We start from the raw sequence: 19030 nt of genomic DNA on the forward strand, positions 1-19030 counted from the left end.
GGAGGGGCGGGGCCTCTTCCAAAGTGCCGGAGACAGGGCTGAGCAACTGAGGTGCCTGTTAGGACACAGGGGGCGGAGCTAGATGGGTGGGTGTGGCTTCTTCCCAAGAGCCCGAGACAGGGCTGAGATTCTATATGTTTCCTGGGGCGCTTGTTGGGACACAGAGGGCGGAGCTAGGGAAGTGGGCAGGGCCTCCTTCCAAGAGTCTGAGACAGGGCTGAGCCTCTATACTTCTCCTGAGAGGCCTTTTAGGACTAAAGAGCGGGGCTAGGGGTGAGGGCGGGGCCTCCTTCCACGAGCCTGAGACAGGGCTGAGCCTCTATACCTCTTCTGAGAGGCCTTTTAGGACTAAAGGGCGGGGCTAGGAGTGAGGGCGGGGCCTCCTTCCAAGAGCCTGAGACAGGGCTGAGGATCTATACCTCTCCTGAGGTGCTTGTTGAGACACAGAGGGCGGGGCTAGGGGTGAGGGCGGGGCCTCCTTCCAAGAGCCTGAGAGAGGGCTGAGCCTCTATACCTCTTCTGAGAGGCATTTTAGGACTAAAGGGCGGGGCTAGGGGCGGGGCCTCTTCCCAAGAGCTTGTTAGAACATGGGGGTGGGGTATAGAGACCCTGCCCCCTCCTCTAGCCCCACCTCCTGTGTCCTGGCAGGCGCTGCAGGACAGGGATAGAAGCTCAGCCCTGCCTCAGAGCTCCGCCCATCCCAGTCCTAGCCGCCCATTTGTGGCTCCACCCACCTCCCCCTCCCAGCCCTGCATCTTGGACTACTGGAGAGGCTCAGCCCCGCCCTCTTGAGCAGGAGCCACGCCTACTCCTCTAAGCCACACCCCCTTTCTGGAAAGGAGGCGGTAGGCCAAATAAATTTGGGAACCACTGCCTTAGCTCAATGTTGGGAGTCACAAAAAAATCTGTGAAATGTTTCTAAATGCCACCTAGTGGCCGTTGAAAACATTGATACAAATCTGTCAGTGTTTACATTAGACTCTGCAGCAAATGCTTCAGCTGTACTTCATAAAAAGGGAAAACCAACTTATTAGTAAGTCTTGCAAATGCTGATTTATTTTTAGTTGATGTTTGATTTGTATACGTATTTTATATAACTATATACCCTGGCACAAAGTCCTGATTTGGCAGCGACAATCCTGGTTAATCTTCCGCCGTCCCACTTGTTCGATTGCTTTGAAAAGGTCCCGGTTTCGTTTCTCCTGCTCCCACTTTCCTCTTGCTGTGAAATGGGTTCAAACTCAACCAGGAAAGCTGGAGGAAGCCTAGCCTTTCCTAGTTGACTTTTCCTCATTCCAACCACGTTTCCATCTGTGAAATGCTGGAGTTGCAAAGTATGGTTTGGGTTTTGGACCGTTGGGTTGAGAAAGAGGGGCCGGGTGGGCGGATTGACACTCTCTGTACATATTTTCCAGCATATTAACTCACTCCTCTGTCACTTTGACCTGCTTTGACAGTACAATCTCTGTAACACTGGTTCCTTATTCTTCCCCGTTCCTCTGTCCAATCTCCCTACTCCTTCTCTTTACTATGGAGCCAAACACTTTGTATATGAGTTCTCTTTGTATGATTTTAACAGAAAACAAAACAAGGACCATTCTGGCATCCACATGCTGATCTGGTGTCTTACTGCCCTCCCTCTTTCTCCCCTTTCCTTCTATTGTCTCTTGAAACACTGTTAATAATAATAATAATAAAAAAATCTAGAGTAAAGTCTTTTACCTCCTCCTGCATTGCCTCTTGTTATTTATGTCGTGATCTCTTTGTCTCTTTCGTTTTTCCTATATTAACCTTCACACTTTCGGACAAAAAGAAAAAAGAAAGATCCTGAGCAGTGGTGCCCAACCTTTTTCCGACATCAGTATTTATTTATTAGCGACATTTCTATCCCACAATTCTCACCCCGAAAGGGGACTCAGGGCAGCTTACAAGCCATATGTACATACAATCTATATATATAAAAGGGTAATGAGGTTTCGGCCTAGGACAAAACAACAAAACTACACATCCCAGAAACACAACCCCTCACCCATGCCTCTACGTTCATACAACAAAAAGAAAAGAAAAATAAAGTCCTAATTAGAGGGAGAGGAATAATTGTTTTTATCCAAAGGCTAAGCTCCGCCCACTTGGTCTCCTAGCAATCCACTCAGTCCAGGGGACAGGCAGAGTTAGACCTCACTTAGTCCTATAAAATACAGATTTGAACTGGATTATATGGCAGTGTAGACTCAAGGCCCTTCCACACAGCTATATAACCCATTTATAATCTTATATTATCAGCTTTGAACTGGATTATCTTGACTCCACACTGCCATATAATCCACTTCAGTGTGCAGTCAGACACAACTGGACTTAATGTCAGGAGAAAACCTTTACCCTTTACCTTAACTATCATCAATTCAATACTTTATTTCCCATACCACCATACTTCGCTGCAGCAATACGTGGCCGGGCACGGCTAGTATATTATATTATTCGTATAGCACAGTATAAGCATTATATATTACCATATTGTACCATAGCACTATATTGTAATATTATTAGTAATATTACATATAATATAAATATACCATTATAATAGTGTATTATTGTTATTTTATTTTATGACACAGCAAACAAGATAGATATGCTGGATTTCGTAACACAAAATCACAAGTTGAACACTTCCCAAGTGTCTAGGACTGTGTGATGTATTTTTGGATGATGCGTGCAGATCCCAGTAGGGTGGCCTTTTGCGGTTGGCAGATCGTGATTTTGTCAATGTCTATTGTTTCCAAATGCCGGCTGAGATCTTTTGGCACGGCACCCAATGAGCCGATCACCACCAGGACCACCTGCACTGATTTCTGCCAGAGTCTTTGAAGTTCAATCTTGAGGTCCTGATAGCGGCTGAGTTTTTCCTGTTGTTTTTCGTCAATGCGACTGTCACCTGGGATGGCGACATCAATGATCCAAACCTTTTCCTTTTCCACAACTGTGATGTCTGGTGTGTTGTGTTCCAGAACTTTGTCAGTCTGGATTCGGAAGTCCCACAGTATCTTTGCGTGCTCATTTTCCAATATTTTTGCAAGTTTGTGATCCCACCAGTTCTTTATTGCTGGGAGGTGGTACTTGAGGCATAAGTTCCAATGAATCATTTGGGCCACATAGTTGTGCCTCTGTTTGTAGTCTGTCTGTGCAATTTTCTTACAGCAGCTGAGGATATGATCAATGATTTCCACAATATCTTTGTGTGTTCATTTCCAATATTTTTGCAGGTTTGTGATCCCACCAGTTCTTTGCTGCTGGGAGGTGGTACTTGAGACATAAGTTCCAATGGATCATTAGGGCCACATAGTTGTGCCTCTGTTTGTAGTCTGTCTGTGCAATTTTCCTATAGCAGCTGAGGATATGATCAATGGTTTTGTCGGTTTCCTTGCACAGTCTGCACCTTGCCGTTCCGAGGACGCTGAGAGCTGTGCTGGCGGTAGTGTAACTACTGACAGGTCCAACCAAACCAGAGATGTCTCAGCTGAGGAATGGAACTAAGAGCATCTAACCCAAATAGGTCCCATGGAATGACAACATCATCTGGACATCATGTTGGATGACCTAGAGATTCCTAGAGGGAGGCCCTCCCTATGTCCTCCAGTGCAATTCTATGGTCACCTTCCAATGGAATGCAGTTCTGTTATCGTTTATGTCCTTGATGCCTTTTCCAAAGGGCTAGTGAGCCGAGCATCAGTGTCTTCCTTCCTTCCTTCCACAGGAGATGCCACCTACCTTGACATTTTCCGGGAATTTTCTCACATGGCGTCAAATAATCCGGAGAAACTCAACCATCGAAGCCTGCATTTCGGACACTCCTACAGATAGCCGCGGGCATCTTGGTTGCTTTCTCACAATTGTGGATCCTTCCAGCTTTGGAACAAGAGTCAAGGTCACACACTACATACTAGACATTTTGTAGGTGGCAGGTTGTTGGTGAATGAAAAATAGGATTGGTTCTTAAGCACCTTTGGTGTTGGTACATTGGGAAGAAATCTATGGAGAGCATCCAATAGAATCCACAGAAGAAGCTGGAGACATGTCTGAAGATACTCAAAAGATGGTTGTCCTATTACATGGGCTTTTTATTTATTTATCGTGTCAGAAGCGAATTGGAGACGCAGTTAGAATGTATGTAAAAGCACAAACAAAGTTGAAAACTTGGCCTTATTCTAGATTTCCTTTGACCAGAGACCACTTTGACCAGGGACCACTCTCCAGCATTAGTACCAAAAGGGTTACAAATCAATTTTTGGTCAACTCTGGATTTGGTTTGGTTATCTGGGGTGCTGTAAAGGAGTTAAGAACTACTGAGGTTCTTTCAGGCAGGGGCAATCTTTTTATCCCACCGCTGTCTCCAATTTGCGAAGATGCAACCACCAAAGACTCAGAGAGGAGACCTTTTCCTTTTTTTTCCTTTTTCTTCTTCACTTTAGATGGTAGCGTAACTTAGTTTATAATATATGCGACAGAGGCTTAGATGTTGGAGAAACAATAACAAGTTTATTCAGGCAGAGAGCTTAGTGGTTACAATATTGTTCTCACTTAGAGGCACTTTCATTAACAGTTACAATATTAGAATAAGATGAGTCAAACTCTCTAAAGTGTCACTTCTTTAACTTAAAGTAGTCAGAACTTCATCCTCTGCCACTTTTAAACCATAGTCACCCCTGTGATATACGTTCACAGATTCTCTGTTCCTTACTAGGACACAGACTACTTAAAATAATTCACCAAACTTATTTTAAACCGACTCAAAATGAACAATTGAGTCTCCCTTGATCCCCTCAACCTAGGATCAATCTTCCCTGTGCCTCATCAGAGCACAGACTGACCTCCTTTTTTTAAAACACTGCACTTCTTCAACAAAACGGCAGTTGGCTCTGCTTACTTCTCCATGGCAACCAGCCTCTGAGTGCAGAGAAGCAATAACTGCAATACTCACCCATTTAAAACACAAATACACAATTAAACATAACATCTGTAAACCAAAAATTCATACTTCATTACAGGTGCTTATTCAGAAAATTGCATTGGATAGACCACATCAGCTCTAGTTTCTGAAACAGAACATAGGCCATCAAGTAGTTGCCATCTGCTTGCCCACAGAAAATCATATTTAATAAGCCTTGGCACTATAAAACCAGTCGCTCTCGTTGCAATGATGTAGTAACAGTGAAGCTACGGACCATATTTTAGTTCTTAGGGACCACTGGTGGGCCATGGACCACAGACTGGGAACCACTGTTTTAAGCAGAAGCCCAATGGTCAGAAGGGCTTTCATTTGGGCTTCCTGCATGGTGGAGCATTGGACTGGATGGCCAACATTTTTTTGAATGGGAGTTTTTTTTGATGAGCATTTCTTTTGAGCATCCTGAGACCACGCCTCTAGTTTCTTCTGCTTGTACTGCATAGGATCCCTGCACAACCCAACCGTTGACTTTGAAACCCACAGGTGAAATTTGGACAACTGGAAGTTGGAGAAAGAAGTTTCTTCTAGAAACCCATCAGGGCCCTCTCCTGGTTGAGAGTTCCTTGGAAAAGCTCAAAGGTTGAATTCAAAATTATTATTATTATTATTGGATACACAACAAGATTAGTACTTAGTAAATACGATCACTATGCTGGCTGTTGTATTGGATTACACATCGGACACTTTCCAACAGTGGTTCCCAAACTTATTTGACCTGCCGCCCCCTTTCCAGAAAAAATATGACTCAGCGCCCCCTGGGAAGGGGCGTGGCTTAGAGGGGTGGGTGTGTCTTTGGTTCAAGAGGGCGGGGCTGAGCCTCTCCCCTAGTCCAAGATACAGGGCTGGGAGGGGGAGAGGGAGGGGGCAGGGCCACAAATGGGCAGCCAGGACTGGGATGGGCGGAGTTACGAGCTCTGAGGCAGGGATGAGCATCTATCCCTGTCCTGTAGCGCCTGCCAGGACACGGGGCGGGGCTAGAGGAGTGGGCGGGGTCTCTTCCCGAGTGCCTGACGGGGCTGAACCTCTCTACCCCACCCGTGTGTTCCAACAAGTGCCTCAGGGGAGGTATAGAGGCTCAGCCCTGTCTCGCCCTTAGTCCCGCCCTTAGTCCTAACAGGCCTCTCAGGAGAAATATAGAGGCTCAGCCCTGTCTCAGGCTCTTGGAAGGAGGCCCCGCCCCTAGCCCCACCCCAGCCCTGCCCTTTAGACCTAAAAGGCCTCTCAGGAGAAATATAGAGGCTCAGCCCTATCTCAGGCTCTTGGAAGGAGGCCCCGCCCCCTTCCCTAGCTCCGCCCTCTGTGTCCCAACAAGCGCTTCAGGAGAGGTATAGATTCTCAGCCCTGTCTCGGGCTCTTGGGAAGAGGCCCCGCCCCTCCCCTGGCCCCGCCCCCGTGTCCTAATAGGTGCCATCACCGCCCCCCTGGATTGCTCCAGGGCGGTAGCACCCACTTTGGGAATCACTGGTCTAGAACTATGTGATGTATCGCTGAATAATGTGTGCAGATCCAAGTAGGGTGGCCTTTTGCATCTGACAGATAGTGATTTTGTCAACGCCGGTGGTTTTCAAATGCTGGCCAAGGTCTTTAGGCACTGTGCCCAGTGTGCCGATCACCACTGGAGCCACCTTGACTTACTTGTTGTTGTTGTTATTATTATTTTACCTTGACAGAATGCCTTTGTAGGAATCTCTAGACCAGGTATGGGCCAACTTCAGCCCTCTAGGTATTTTAGACGTCAACTCTAGTAGGAATTGTGGGAGTTGTAGTCCAAAAAACCTGGAGGCCGAAGTTTGCCTGGTCTATACTCTCCAGCACAAGCGCTGGACGCGAACTATTGAATCATGCTGGAGAACCTAGAGATTGCTAGGAGAACATTTTAATAAAATGTACATGCAATTTTGCAATTACAAACCTGCCAATGTGTCAGGACAACAGTATTATTATTATTATTATTATTATTATTATTATTATTATTGGTATTATTCTTTCCTAGTTCCAACGCAGAGTGGTCGGACAGTCTGTACTGGTCTGCAGACGTCCTCCTCTGAAACTGCCTTCCATTGAGCATGTTTATATCCTGGAAAAAAAATGTAATATATCTCCAAGGCAAACGAAATGTATTTTTAAAAGGGTTTCAATAGGAGGGTGGAGATGTATGTGGGTGGATGATGGGATGTTGGAGGAAAACATGATAAATAAAGATGGGAGTGATGCCTTCTCAATCCCACCACCTTCCCCTGTTTCCTTGTCGCCGTTCTGGTCTGATCCTCTTTTCGGCAGATGAGAAAACAATCTCCCGGGGCCTTTTATAAGGTGAGATTTATTGGGTACATGTTTATGGCTTCAAGGCATGTTGCCAAAGATATCGAGTTAGAGCTACGGTGTTGTAGATACTTCTTACATAACACACCTCTCTCTTTTTTTGGTCTTGGGTTTCCTGGTTTCTGGTACACCAAATTCCATGAAATTCATGGATTGCACTTTATAATCCTTCTGACTTGCAGGTATGTCTGCAGCAGACCTTCTGAAAGGACTGGACTCCAGACTTTGGTTCTCCAGATCTTTTTGACTTAAAGTCCCAGAATTCCTAACTGTTGACCAAGTCTGCTAAGACTTTTGGGAGCTGAGGTCTCAAACAGATTAAGGATCAAAATAGGAGGATCTCAGGGATAGAGATCTAGATCTTACATTGTCCATTGGGGGAACGTTGCTATGGATGCCCACCATATGCAAGTCCTACATTGTCCATACAATTTCTGTTCTGGGAAAATTGCTATGGATGCCCACCATATGCAGGTCCTACATTGTCCACACAATTTCTGTTATGGGAACATTGCTATGGATGCCCACCATATGCAGGTCCTACATTGTCCATACAATTTCTGTTCTGGGAAAATTGCTATGGATGCCCACCATATGCAGGTCCTACATTGTCCACACAATTCCTGTTATGGGAACATTGCTATGGATGCCCACCATATGCAGGTCCTACATTGTCCACACAATTTCTGTTATGGGAACATTGCTATGGATGCCCACCATATGCAGGTCCTACATTGTCCATACAATTTCTGTTCTGGGAAAATTGCTATGGATGCCCACCATATGCAGGTCCTACATTGTCCATACAATTTCTGTTATGGGAATATTGCTATGGATGCCCACCATATGCAGGTCCTACATTGTCCATACAATTTCTGTTATGGGAAAATTGCTATGGATGCCCACCATATGCAGGTCCTACATTGTCCATACAATTTCTGTTATGGGGACATTGCTATGGATGCCCACCATATGCAGGTCCTACATTGTCCATACAATTTCTGTTATGGGAACATTGCTATGGATGCCCACCATATGCAGGTCCTACATTGTCCATACAATTCCTGTTATGGGAACATTGCTATGGATGCCCACCATATGCAGGTCCTACATTGTCCATACAATTTCTGTTATAGGAACATTGCTATGGATGCCCACCATATGCAGGTCCTACATTGTCCATACAATTCCTGTTATGGGAACATTGCTATGGATGCCCACCATATGCAGGTCCTACATTGTCCATACAATTTCTGTTATGGGAACATTGCTATGGATGCCCACCATATGCAGGCCCTACATTGTCCATACAATTTCTGTTATGGGAACATTGCTATGGATGCCCACCATATGCAGGTCCTACATTGTCCATACAATTTCTGTTATGGGAATATTGCTATGGATGCCCACCATATGCAGGTCCTACATTGTCCATACAATTTCTGTTATGGGAACATTGTTATGGATGCCCATCATATGCAGGTCCTACATTGTCCATACAATTTCTGTTATGGGAACATTGCTATGGATGCCCACCATATGCAGGTCCTACATTGTCCATACAATTTCTGTTATGGGAATATTGCTATGGATGCCCACCATATGCAGGTCCTACATTGTCCATACAATTTCTGTTATGGGAACATTGCTATGGATGCCCACCATATGCAGGTCCTACATTGTCCATATAATTTCTGTTATGGGAATATTGCTATGGATGCCCACCATATACACTGTATGTTTCTTCTAGGGAAATATTGACAAGATGTTGACAAGCTGGAAGGTGACTCAAATGATCAAGGGTCTGGAGAACAAGCCCTATGAGGAGCGACTCAAAGAGCTGGGCATGTAGAAGAGACATGATGAGGGCCATGGATCAAGATGTGAGGAGAAGTCATAGGGAGGAGGGACCAAGCTTGTTTTCTGCTGCCATGAAGACTAGGATGCGGAACTATGGCTTCAAACTTCAGGAAAGGAGATTCCACCTGAACATTAGGAAGAACTTCCTGACAGTGAGAGCTGTTCAGCAGTGGAACTTTCTGCCCTGGATTGTGGTGGAGGCTCCTTCTTTGGAGGCTTTGAAACAGAGACTCAATGGCCATCTGTCAGGGTGCTTTGAATGTGATTCTCATGCTTCTTGGCAGAATGGGGTTGGACTGGATGGCCCACAAGGTCTCTTCCAACTCTATGATTCTACAATTCAACTACAGCAGTGGTTCTCAACCTTTGGGTCTCAACTCCCAGAAATCCTAATAGCTGGTAAGCTGGCTGGGATTTCTGGGAGTTGTAGGCCAAAGCACCTGAGACCTACAGACTGGGAACCATTGAGCTACAGAGAAACAGCTTGATGTTTGCTCTAGTGGTCCTCTGGAGGTCTCTGAAGATACCATTGCTGGATATTTGCCGCTGCCTATACCTTTCAATCAATGACTGGATTCAGGAGGCGACAACTGAGAAGTGGTGGTTCAAAGGGTTGTAGGTCAAAACACCTGAGGACCACTGAGCTAAGGCTTTTGGGAGCTGTTCTCAAACAGCTTACAGGTCAAGATATGGGGATCTCAGAGATCTAGATCCTACACTGACCATACAATTCCTGTTGAGGGAACGTTGCTATGGATGCCCACCATACGCACTGTATGTCTCTTCTTTGGCCTTTAGTGGTCCTCCAGAGGTCTCAGAAGATACCATTGCTGGACATTTGCCGCTACCTCTACCATCCACTGACCATGCAATGACTGGATTTTAGGAGGAGACAACTCAGAAGAGGCGGTTCAAAGGGTTGTAGGTCAAAACACCTGAGGACCACTGAGCTAAGGCTTTTGGGAGCTGAGTTCTCAAACAGCTTAAGGGGCAAGATATAGGGATCTCAGGGATAGAGATCTAGATCCTACATTGTCCATACAATTCCTGTTGAGGGAACGTTGCTATGGATGCCCACCATACACACTGTATGTCTCTTCTTTGGCCTTCTCTTCTCCAAGCTAAACATAACCTAAATGATTCTTCATAGGGATTCAGGACTTCCATACCTTTGACCAGGGGTCCCCAAACTAAGGCCCGTGGGCCGGATGTGGCCCTCCAAGGTCGTTTAACTGGCCCCTGTCCTAAACTTTAGACTTAGGGTTGACCTAAGTCTATCTGGTCTTTGGAGGTCTCTTTGCTTACTTATGGTCTTACAAGATCATCTAGATGGTCTTTGAAGGTCTCTTTTCTTAGCTACGGCCTTATGAGACCTTCTAGATGGCTTTTGTAGGTCACTTTCCTTACCTATGGTCCTATGAGACCGTCTAGATGGCCTTTGAGAGTCCCTTTCCTTACCTATGGCCTTATGAAACCATCTAGATGGTCTTTTAGGTCCCTTTTCTTATCTGTGGTCTTCTGAAGGCCTTATGAGATCATCTAGACGGCCTTTGAGGGTCCTTTTCCTTACCTATGGTCTTATGAAACTATCTAGATGGTCTGTTACGTCCCTTTTCTCATCTATGGTCTTCTGATGGCCTTATGAGATCATCTAGACGGTCTTTGAGAGTCCTTTTCCTTACCTATGGTCTTATGAGACCATCTAGATGGTCTTTGGAGGTCTCTTTGCTTACCTTATGAGATCTTCTAGATCAGGGGTCCCCAAACTAAGGCCTATGGGCCAGATGTGGTCCTCCAAGGTCATTGTTTTGTGTCCTGTCCTAAACTTTAGACTTAGGGTTGACCTAAGTCTGAAATGACTTGAAGACACACAACAACAACAATCCTAATTTTGGACTATTTCATCATAGTCCGGCCCCTCAACAGTCTGAAGGACCGTGAACTGGTCCTCCACTTAAAAAGTTTGAGGATCCCTGCCTTTTACCATGTTGGTTGCCCTTTACTGGACACAACTCTGGAGCATTCTTAGAAGACACCTCTTTTTTGAGCCGCATCCTCAGCAGACGCTAAGAGAAGATGACTAAGGAAGGGAATTTCTTTTCCCTGAACTCTTTCTGAGCACCAATAAAACCTTCTTAGAAGATTATTATAAATAAAGATGACACATCTTACTTCCAGAACACAAAGTACTGCTTCCTCATCCCTTTATCTGGCCCAGGTCTCCTTGGAGCAGAAAACATTTTATAGGATGAAATTTATAGGGTACACGTTTATGGCTTTGAGAATGGTTGCCAAAGAAGATTTGTTCCTGAAAATCAAACTAAATTAGCGGTAGGGACAAATCCAGAATTCACACAGACACATAACACTGTCTACGGAGTTTATTTAACGCTACTTTAGTGCATGTACATATGTTGTCCAGTAATAAGGAAATAATAGTAAGCATCAGGAGTCCATGTTACGAATAAATGGATGAAGAAGCAGGTAGAGATGCCAATTCCATTTGCCTTTAGGAATGCGACTCAACAAAATGGTCGTTGTGCCTGACAGTTGGCCATGGGATGATTCTTCAACTGGGGGTTGTAGGTGAAAATATGCTTCCCAAAGCATTTAGCAGCTTTCCGGTCACATTCACAGATGAGCTTCTCGCAGCGGTCTCTTGACTTGACTGTGGAAAGATGAAGGATTATCAACGACATGGATGGGATGGGGCAAGAGACACTTGGTGGGTTCCCTACATGGGGCAAGAGACACGTGGTGGGTTCCCTACATGGAAACCATCTTTGACCACCTCCTAAAGATGTCAAGCATCTCTGATCTCATCCATCCATCGATGTTGACATCTGCCCAACTTACCACATTTAATTTTGTCCCTCTGAGCATAGAATCTGTACGTGTGGAGGTGAGGAGTACAACCAAACATCTCTGCTTTGTTGTAGCAACAGTCATGGCCATGACAACACCTGCAGGGAAAGACAACAGCGAGGACAACAGTCAACATTGGTAGCATCGCCCGGCATTCTCTGGTAGCTTCCAGAACCTATGTAAGATGGTTGTCTCAGGTATGCTCATGGGAACCTCTTCAGATGATGTTGTCTACCTTGAGATCTTTTAATGCTCGGGCCTTCCCGAATCCTCCAGATGATCACATGCATTTTAGATTTTGAGGTATCCTTGGAGAAGATGTGTTTCACCCTGAGGATTCCTCAAGATCCTTCTGAAATCAAAGCATATCTTGACCAGAATCCTCTGGTTGGGAAAGGGAAGGGAGCAAGGAGATAGTTCAAAAAACTATGGCTGCTTTAGGTTTCTGAACAGCTGAAACCAACAAAAACAACCCCAAAATCCAAGTATTAACTTGTTGGAGACCCTTATGACCACAGCACCACACAAAAGTCCAGAATATAAGGAAACAGCTTATTGTAAAAACATACGAAAAATCGTATGTACGTATACAAATATACGAAAAATCAGGAATAAGGAAAGAAGGCGTATAATTCCAAGGAAGAGTTAGCAATAGGTGATAATCGGGAAATAATCCAAAAGTCTCATGCAAATCCCATGGTAATATAGTCCAGGAATAGCTAGAAAAGTCACAAGTACAGCATAAATCCACAAACAAAGATATACTTAGTAAAACTTGAGCAAGAATGCAAAAACAAGAACATAAAAAGCTTCCAGGATACTTAAATCCAAAACCAAGATTTGACTTGAAATGAGAACCGGAGAACTCAGGCCTAGCTTCTCCTTTGAACGCTACGTTGCCTGAACTAACTCTTAGGTAAACAACTTTCTTATTAATAGACACACATGAAGTCATTTCTTTTCCCACTAATTCTCAACTTTCCCATATAAATGCTCTGACCGGAGCTGTCTATTTTCTGCTCTAATCTGTAAACGAAGGCTTCTGTTGCCTATCCCTTAGCTCTGTCAGGGAGACGATGGGTGAGACTCTGGTTGCCGTGCAGAGTGGGTTCCAAAAATCATCATCCTGGTCTCACCGATCCCTCCTTCTCCAGGCTGCCTTCTCATGCGGAGAATCAGCACTGGTCAACAAAACACCAGCAGTCGAAGGTTCAGTTGAAAATCCAACGGTACTTAAACTTTATTTACATCACTATATACAGTTGCAGTCATTTGCAATAAGTCCCAGACACATGGCAGTGTCTCCTCAGCTACGGAGCATAACATTCATCGTCCATCTTCAGTGAACGCTCATGCCGAACACAGAACACTCCCCTGCATTCCACAGATCACGAAGGAAGTCCCGGTCAATCAGACTTGACCCCATTGGTCCTGTGTTACATCAATCAAAGCAGGTTCTTTGCTGAAACTCATACAGAAAAACATTCCTAACAGCCTAGATTGATTTTAACATTTCACACAATTCACAATACCCTGACAAGCTCTTCGCCCGACTCCTTGCCTAATGTTGTAGTTTCTGGATCTTCTGACTGACCTTGGAGTCTTGTACTTTATGAGTTAGGTTTTCCCCAGAGACAACCATCATTTCTCTGACTTGAATCTTCCTCACTTTGTGTCCCAGGAAATCCCACAATTCTCTCTAAACAATCGGTGAACCCATCAGCCTCAGGTTCAGGCTGTACTACAACATAACTAGGGAGAAATAACTCCTTACAAATTTTGCTAGAAGAACCCCAGGTTTACCTTAAATCAGAAGTAACTTTGAAGGCACACAACAACAAATCTGGATAGACATTGAGAAGAACCCCAATGTGTATTGATGCCCATTAGGCTATGATGCCTCAATTAGAGCAATGATTCCCAAACTCGTCCCCCTGGTGTTTTGGACTTCAGATCCCAGAATCTCTGACCATAGGCCAAAGTGCTGGGAATTTTAGTCCAAAACTCCGGAGGACCAGAGTTTGGGAATCACTGAGTTCGAGCAAGGAAAGATGTATAAAGCCACTGTCTCCCACACTTGACATTTTGATCTCCAGATGAAAATTTCCTCCAGTTCCTAAATTTCTAGCATTACTGAAAATGATGTGTTCACATCCCTTTGGAGAATTTGCCCACCCATGCTAAATGGTTGGAATGCAAGTCACCTTAGATGGGCCTCACCTGTCAATGTCATCCACGGGAAACCCTTGAGTCCCTGGTCCACAGTGGCATCCGTAATTGGTGAAGTTGGCCAGGCTGAAGGTCACAGTGCTCAGCTGGATCATCTCATTCAACTGGGAGGCAACGCCGGTCACAAGAACCGGCCCTGGAAGAGCAACAAGGCAGAAGGTGTCACACCTCAGGGTAGCTTCACCTTTCTAAATACACCAGGCTGCACACAGGTTGAAGTCTTTTGTAATTTATAAGGAAATAGGAAATAAATATATTTTTTTAAAAGCCAAAGTAAAGTTCCAAAGGATTGCAAAACAAGGCTATAAAGAATAATCCAAGAAAACATTAGGCATAAAACCAGGTTCCATTAATCATGACAAAGTCCCATGAACATGAACACACAAAGGCTGCAAGATAATCTGGGAAAGCAAGAGCTTGCTTCTTGACTCGAATGAGAAGTTGCTTTGACAAAGATTTCCCTCTCAGCACACTCTTTTAATACCCTTTGCATAGCATGAAAGCATTTCTTTGGCCTCTGACCTCCCTCTTGTTTGCTATTCTAACACTTCTTTGAACCCTGAATTCCAAACGGCCAGCTCAATCCAAAGATTCTGTTTTGTCAAGGCCAGACAGCTCAATAGCATTCGCATCTGTCTGAATGCTATAGAGCTGTCCTCCCTTCCTGAGTCAATTTGCACCTGGCTAGCTTCAGTATTATCAACACCATTCCCTGCCGTGGGAAAGCCTCCTTGTTCCTCATCTTCCACAGCAGGAACACTCTGAACCTGAATCCCATAATCCCCATCAGAGTCATCTTGAACCTGAATCCCATAATCCCCATCAGAGTCATCTTGAACCTGAATCCCATCATCTTGAACCTGAATCCCATCATCTTGAACCTGAATCCCATAATTCCCATCAGAGTCATCTTGAACCTGAATCCCATCATCTTGAACCTGAATCCCATAATTCCCATCAGAGTCATCTTGAACCTGAATCCCATCATCTTGAACCTGAATCCCAGAATTCCCATCAGAGTAATCTTGAACCTGAATCCCATCATCTTGAACCTGAATCCCATAATCCCCATCAGGGTCACTCTGAAGCTCCAGCTGAGTCACAACAGAAGGAGTAGAAAGGAGAGTCATAGGGAGGGGAAGGATGGTTGACTTGGAGAACAAGGGTGCAAAGAAGATGGTGCTTCTTTAGGACTAGAGTGAAGCTACCAGCTCAGAGGTTAGCAGAGCGGTAAATCTACTCAAGGAGTTACCCAAGGTGAACACTGAACTCAAGCTCTCAGAAACAGATCCAGGATAATGCCTTGACCTAGAATGGAGTCACCAACCCACTGACCTCAGAGCTTCCATCTTCCATTGGGTAGAACCATTGTTATAGGAGGTCCAGCTCCACATTTCAAGTAGAAATTACATATTTGGAGCTGGGGAGATTCTTGATCTTGGAGCTTGGATGACCGAAGGATATCTTGGACTCACTCAGCTTGCTTCATGGTGATGCCTTGTGATGACTTGACATGGTCATGAAACCAAATGGGAGCCAGGACAATATTTCCTGCCCTCAACCATGATAACCCAGACCCAAATATTTGATAGAATTATAGTGCCATGATTCCATGTTAGCTGTTACGGATCCAATCCCAGTGAAAATCTAGGATTGGCTCTAGGTGCCTTCAGGCTACCTCTAGATGTATGGTGATCCCATGAGTTTCATACAGTTTCCTTAGGCAACGAGATGGTTTTGCCACTCCCTTCCTCTCAGATATGCCCTAAAGCATTTGGAATGCTTTAGCAGTCTCCTATTCAAGTACTAACCAGTAGGCATGTCCGATCGATGAAAAAAATGTAGGGGGCGCTGGCTGGCGCTTCGATATAGAAAATATTTCCGATTTTTTTCACCCAAAAATTTCGGATATTTCCGAAAATTCGTAATGATTCTAAATGTTTCTAAAATGGCGGATGCGCATGCGCAATTGCTACACACCGGGCTTGTATGGCAATCTTCCATGTGGAAGAACGTTAGCTCCCACCTTTGCGGCCATTGTGGAAGCTTCTGATAGGCCGGGGAGCGGCAGCCATGTTAGGCTGCGCTAAGCTCCCATTCAAGGTAGGTTGCAGAAACAAAAACATTTTTTAAATATTTTTAAAAATATATTAAAAAAATTTTTTGGGGGGAAAAAATTAACGAAACATTAAGAGACAATTAGAGAATGGGCCAACAATGGTTCGAATTACATTGCTGGTTGCGCTGTGAGACAATGTCTCGGAATGCGTATCAAAAAGCGAGAACAATCCGAAATAATTCCGATATACGATTCAAAACGATTTTTTGGACATGTCTACTAACCAGGGCTATTCCTACTTTGCTTCCAAGAAAAGATCTGGTGTCTTTAGGGCAGGTTTTCAACCCCTCAATAACCATCCATCCCAGTTGGCTCATTCAAAAAAAAAATAGGCCAGGGAGAGAGAGCAAGCAAGGAAATACTACTCCTGGATCTCCCAGGAATCGCACTCCTATTTTACTTGCTGAATTTTGGCCACTTTTGAGGAGTTTGTGTGTCTTGTGGTAGATCCCAGTCTTGGGAAATGGCCAGTGGTTCTCAATCTATGAGTCCCCAGATGTTTTGGCCTACAACTCCCAGAAATCCCAACCAGTTTACCAGCTGTTAGGAGTTGAAGGCCAACATATCTGGGGATCCACAGGTCGAGAACCACTGTTCTAGACCTTCAGCCCTGCTTTAGATAGATAGGTGTAGAAATACTCACTTACCGCAGGCCAAAACCAGTACGAAGAGAACAACGTTCTTCATCTCCACCTGTGAACGAAAGCAATCCCCAAAGGCTGTTGTCTAGTTTTGGACAAGATAGTTCGGTACAGCCTTTCCAGACGCAGAGTGCTTCCTTTTATAAGCAATCCCCACCAGATATTTCTGTAAAATGACCTCTTTCTCCAACTGTTTACACTCAATGGCTGAAAGCAAACAAAGCAAATGGACCATAATTATCTAAGAACCTCATCAGACCGGGAGTTTTTAACTTTATTTTCCGACTTTGCATGCTGCCCATCAGATGATGTGGGCCGTGGGGTCTGCGATTTATTTTTAAGCCCCTTGAGAGGAAAGGGATTCATATAGAATGGTTGTTATTGTTTTGGGACACTCAAACAAGTCCTTATAACTCTGTACTTCTTTTTTTGATCAGGAACCACTTGACCAGGGAGCACTTTGACCAGGGACCAACATTCATAAAAGGGTTACAAATCAGTTTTTGATCAACTTTAGATTCAGTTTGGTTATTTGGGGTGCTGATTCAGAAAACTGCATTGGATAGACCACATCAGCTCTATTTTCTGATACAGAACACATACCATCCAGTAATCGCCATCTGCTCGCACACAGAAAACCATATTTGATCATCTAGAGCTGATGTGGTCTATCCAATGCAATGTTCTGAATCAGCATCCCAAATAACCTCTGAACGAAGACACCAAGAAAGCTGCATTGGATAGACCACATCAGCTCTAGCTTCTGATACAGAACATATGCCATCCAGTACTCGCATTCTGCTCGCCCACTGAAAACCACATTTAATAATGTAGAGCTGATGTGATCTATCCAATGCAATATTCTGAATCAGCATCCTAAATAACCCCTGAACGAAGACACCAAGAAAGCTGCATTGGATAGACCACATCAGCTCTATTTTCTGATACAGAACACATACCATCCAGTAATTGCCATCTGCTCGCACACAGAAAACCATATTTAATAATCTAGAGCTGATGTGGTCTATTCAATGCAATTTTCTGAATCAGTGCCCCAAATAACCCAAGGAACAGGCCTAAAAACAAAGACACCAAGAACCACATGGAATGGCTCCACTCAAGGGGAGGGAGGAGGAGAAGCAGCAGTCAGGAGACTTGTTGTCGTGCCTTTTGTGGGTAGTCATCCTCTCCCCTCCCAACTTCCTCCTTACCTTGGCACTATATGAGGGTTTCACAACACCAGTTGCTCTTGTTGCAACGGTGTTGTAACGGTGAGGCTGTGGACCATATCTTAGTTCTTGGAACCACTTGTGGTCCACAGACCACAGGTTGGGAACCACTGCCACAACTTATGCTTGATCTCAACTGCTGAGACCTGCCTTGGCACACAAGGGATGAGTAAACCTGGAGGACAATGGAGTTTCTGAGCAACATATTAACCTAAGAGGTACAAATCTGGTGAGAATTTGAAAACACTGGAGTCCCATAAGCATCCTCATATTAGTTGATACTCATCTTTGAATGCTGGGGGCCTAAAACCAACTAGGTTGTTGTATGTTTTCCGGGCTGTATGGCCATGTTCCAGAAGTATTCTCTCCTGTCGTTTCGCCCACATCTATGGCAGGCATCCTCTGAGGTTGTGAGGTGTGGAGAAACTAAGCAAGGAAGGTTTATATATATCTGTGGAAAGTCCAGGGTGAGAGAAGAACTCTTTGTCAGTTGGAGGCCAGTGTGAATGTTGTAGTTAATCACCTCAATTAGCATCCTGACGTTTCGCCCACATCTATGGCAGGCATCCTCAGAAGTTGTGAGGTATATGTATATGGGAAGGGTGGCTGGAATCCTATGTCGCAGTTATGAATGCATCACAGAGTTAAGCGCCCGTGAGTGTTGTGTATTCGTAGTCCCTTCGTCAACGGACCTACAGACCTCACAACCTCTGAGGATGCCTGCCATAGATGTGGGCGAAACGTCAGGAGAGAATACTTCTGG

General features: G+C 44.6%; 2 protein-coding genes across 2 annotated transcripts in view; one reads left to right on the forward strand and one right to left on the reverse strand.

The window, feature by feature from the left end:
• Positions 1 to 7229, forward strand: part of acap3 (ArfGAP with coiled-coil, ankyrin repeat and PH domains 3) — a 142725-nt gene extending 135496 nt beyond the window's left edge. The window contains exon 26 of the mRNA XM_062965804.1: positions 3752 to 7229. Within this exon, the coding sequence (XP_062821874.1) occupies positions 3752 to 3858 (107 nt within the window). The 3' untranslated portion in view covers positions 3859 to 7229. The remainder of the gene's footprint in view (positions 1 to 3751) is intronic.
• Positions 7230 to 11550: 4321 nt separating this feature from the next.
• On the reverse strand, positions 11551 to 18401 carry LOC100568079 (phospholipase A2 homolog otoconin-22). The gene is made up of 4 exons (XM_062965854.1): positions 17045 to 18401; positions 14270 to 14414; positions 12041 to 12147; positions 11551 to 11852 (listed from the first exon to the last, which is right to left on the reverse strand). The coding sequence occupies exons 1-4, from the start codon at positions 17082 to 17084 to the stop codon at positions 11707 to 11709; spliced, it is 438 nt and encodes a 145-aa protein (XP_062821924.1). The 5' UTR covers positions 17085 to 18401; the 3' UTR covers positions 11551 to 11706.
• Positions 18402 to 19030: the final 629 nt, after the last annotated feature.

Source organism: Anolis carolinensis, unplaced genomic scaffold (assembly GCF_035594765.1).
Source record: "Anolis carolinensis isolate JA03-04 unplaced genomic scaffold, rAnoCar3.1.pri scaffold_15, whole genome shotgun sequence".
NCBI lineage: Eukaryota > Metazoa > Chordata > Lepidosauria > Squamata > Dactyloidae > Anolis > Anolis carolinensis.